The 3462-nt window shown below is 48.8% G+C and overlaps 1 protein-coding gene across 1 annotated transcript in view; it reads right to left on the bottom strand.

Annotated features, from left to right (window-relative positions):
* Positions 1-566: 566 nt before the first annotated feature.
* Positions 567-3462, bottom strand: part of CA5A (carbonic anhydrase VA, mitochondrial) — a 70074-nt gene continuing 67178 nt past the window's right edge. The window contains exon 7 of the mRNA XM_011972383.1: positions 567-820. Coding sequence (XP_011827773.1) covers positions 668-820 — 153 coding nt within the window. The 3' untranslated portion in view covers positions 567-667. The remainder of the gene's footprint in view (positions 821-3462) is intronic.

Genomic DNA, 3462 nt, shown 5'->3' on the forward strand with positions numbered 1-3462 from the left:
CCCAGGCTGGAGTGCAGTGGCATGATCTCAGCTCACTGCAACCTCCGCCTCCCGGGTTCAAGCGATTCTCCTGCCTCAGCCTCCCAAATAGCTGGGATTACAGATGTGCACCACCACACCCAGCTAATTTTTGTGTTTTTAGTAGAGACAAGGGTTTACCATATTGGCCAGGATGGTCTCGATCTCCTGACCTCATGATCTACCCGCCTTGGCCTCCCAAAGTGCTGGGATTACAGGCGTGAGGCACCATGCCCGGCCAGGAGTTCTCACAAGGAGGAGGCAGAAGCTGTAAAAGCAAGGAAAAGGATCCTCCCCTAGAGCCTCAGAAGGAAGCAGCCATGCGGACGCCTTGGTGTCAGGCTTCTGACTCACTGAACCATAAGAGAATCAATCTCTGTTGTTTTAAGCCACCAAGTTTGTGGTACTTTGTTACAGTGAAACTAAGCACCCTGCACCTGCCTTGGGTGCCATGACACACGCTTCCATCCTGCGTTATGTTCCCTATGGTACTTACACATCTTTCTTTCACTTGCAGCTGAAGAGTGTATCAACTAAAGCAATAACCCCATTCTCTCTTTTTAATTTCAGAAGTCACGTACAATCACATTGTGAAACCTGGGAAACAACACTTCCTTCTTTCAAAGTCAGTTCTGCTATTCATGTGGACCTAACGTCTCAAGGATCTTGTGCCCTCATTAGTGGTCTGGAAGGATGCCCAGACCTTCCGGTTCATCAGGGGTTGAAGAGGGCGATAGTTGTTCACCATCATCTTCTCCTCTTCACCAAGTGCAGAAAACAGGAGAGTACGAAATGCAGAGAGCTGGAATAGAGGGCAGCCAGGGTGAGCTTGGTATGAGTGCAGAGTGAGCCAGCCCCTGGGTGTCCCTCAGGCCTTGTGTGGTCCCCTCTCATGCTGAATCAGGATTGCCCGAAATGACCAGTAAATATGGTGTAAGGGACAGTGTGTGCAGAGCCAGGTTATAAGAGGCATTGCCGCTTCTGCTTGGTCTTTAGGATCACTTGCTCTGGGGGGAAGCTGGTCGCCATATTGGGAGGGTACTCAAGCAGCCCCGAGGAGAGGCCCATGGAGAGAGGAACTGAGGCTCCCAGCCAACTGCCAGCACCAACTTGCCAGCCACTTGAGAGGGCCAACCTTGGAAATGAATCCTCTAGCCCTAGTTGAGCTTTCAGATAACTACAGTCCCAGCTGACATTGGGCTACAACTCATGAAAGATGGTAAGCCAGAGCCACCCAAATTCACAACCCATGGAAACTGTGGGAGAAAATAAATGATTGGTTTGTTGTTGTTGTTGTTGTTGTTTGACACAGTGTTTTGTTCTTGTTTCCCAGGCTGGAGTGCCTTTGGCGAGATCTCAGCTCACTGCAACCTCTGCCTCCTGGGTTCAAGCGATTCTCCTGCCTCAGCCTCCTGAGTAGTTGGGATTATAGGCATGAGCCACCTTGCCCTGCTAATTTTTTTTTTTTTTGAGATGGAGTTTCGCCTTTGTTGCCCAGGCTGGAGTGCAATGGTGTGATCTCGGCTCGTGGCAACCTCCGCCTCCCAGGTTCAAGCAATTCTCCTGCCTCAGCCTCCCGAGTAACTGGGATTACAGACATGCACCACCATGCTCGGCTAATTTTGTGTTTTTAGCAGAGATGGGGCTTCTCCATGTTGATCAGGCTGCTCTCAAACTCCTGACCTCAGGTTATCTGCCTACCTTAGCCTACCAAAGTACTAGGATCATAGGTGTGAGCCACCACACCCGGCCTAATTTTGTATTTTTAGTAGAGACAGGGTTTCCCCATGTTGGTCAGGCTGGTCTTGAACTCCTAACCTCAGGTGTTCCACCCACCTCATACCCCAAAGTGCTGGGATTACAAGCATGAGCCACTGCACCTGGCCCAAATGATTGTTTTCTGAAGTCACTATGTTTTGGAGCTATTTGTTACACAGCAATAGATAACTGACACATATAATATAAATGCTAAAGTAACATTTGAATTTACTTTTCACTCAAGGAACTAAAAGACTACTTTTTATGACTGGGCACAGTGCCTCACGCCTGTAACCTCAGCACTTTGGGAGGCTGAGGTGGGTGAATCACCTGAGGTCAGGAGTTTGAGACCAGCCTGGCCAACATGGAGAAACTCTGTCTCTACTAAAAATACAAAATTAGCTAGGTGTGGTGGGGCATGCCTGTAATGTCAGCTACTTGGGAGGCTGAGGCAGAAGAATCACTTGAACCCAGGAGGCGGAGGTTGTGGTGAGCTGAGATCATGCCATTGCACTTCAACCTGGGCAATAAGAGGGAAACTCCATCTCCGAAGGAAAAAAAAAAAAGACTTTTTATGTATCATCTCACTTATTCACAAAATATACTTATGAACTCTGTGAGTTAACTCACGCATTCAATTAAATTCAGAAGTGAGATTATGTCTACATGCTGACAGCGTACTGAGCCAGTTAACCCTGCGCGATGATCACGTGCCCCCTAGAGTTGTGTTGTGCACGGTGCACGTGGTCTCCTGGGCCCTGACCACGGTGTGCTCATCCACATTTGTGGTCTGCACATTTGTTGACTGTCTCAGAGAGGCAACCTTTCTCCTCCCCTGGAAAACTCCCCGCCTCCCAGGACATGTGTACCCTGCCTCCCTAGCTCCCCTGCTCAGGATAAGGGGCTCCTGCCCTGCATTTTTACATGACACTGGCCACCCTGGCTTAATACTATTGGTTTTGCTTCTACCTTCCTGCCAGACTGCAGTGTTCTGAGACGAATGCCCTGTTCCTGTGCCGCCCCTCCACACCTGCCCCCCTCCCACCCTCTCCTGGCGGCACAGACCCAGAATGGGCACTCGTCACATATATGCTTGTTGAGTGGCATAAGGGTCTTGCTGACAAGGGGCCACCTTCAACCAAAGCCTTCCCCATGTCCGACGGGTCTGCTTTGGAGGCAGGCAGATATTCTGCATCCCACATCTCCAAGTGCAAATGACATCACGCCGTGATGAGTAAACAAGGAAATATTTTCGCAGACCCAGGAGACTGAAAGACCCTCACCTGGAGCCCTTGGAAAGAGATGAACCAGAGATGCTAAGTCCTGCTGCGACTGCTGAGAAACGTCTGCCGGGTGGGGGCAGGGCATATAAGCAGCACACTTGTGGTTCTAAACTGCCTTGGACAGACAGAATTGTTACAGATTCTTAAGATTTCCAGAATAAAATGATAGTGTAAACTTTTATTTATTTTTTGTTTTAATTTTTTTGAGACAGAGTCTCACTCTGTCGCCCAAGTTGGAGTGCAGTGGTGCGATCTCAGCTCACTGCAACCTTTGCCTTCCAGGTTCAAGTGATTCTCCTACTTCAGCCTCCCAAGTAGCTGGGACTACAGGCGCATGCCACCATGCCTGGCTAATTTTTGTATTTTTATTTATTTATTTATTTATTTATTTATTTATTTATTT

This window comes from Mandrillus leucophaeus, unplaced genomic scaffold, assembly GCF_000951045.1.
Source record: "Mandrillus leucophaeus isolate KB7577 unplaced genomic scaffold, Mleu.le_1.0 Scaffold10, whole genome shotgun sequence".
Classification (NCBI taxonomy): domain Eukaryota; kingdom Metazoa; phylum Chordata; class Mammalia; order Primates; family Cercopithecidae; genus Mandrillus; species Mandrillus leucophaeus.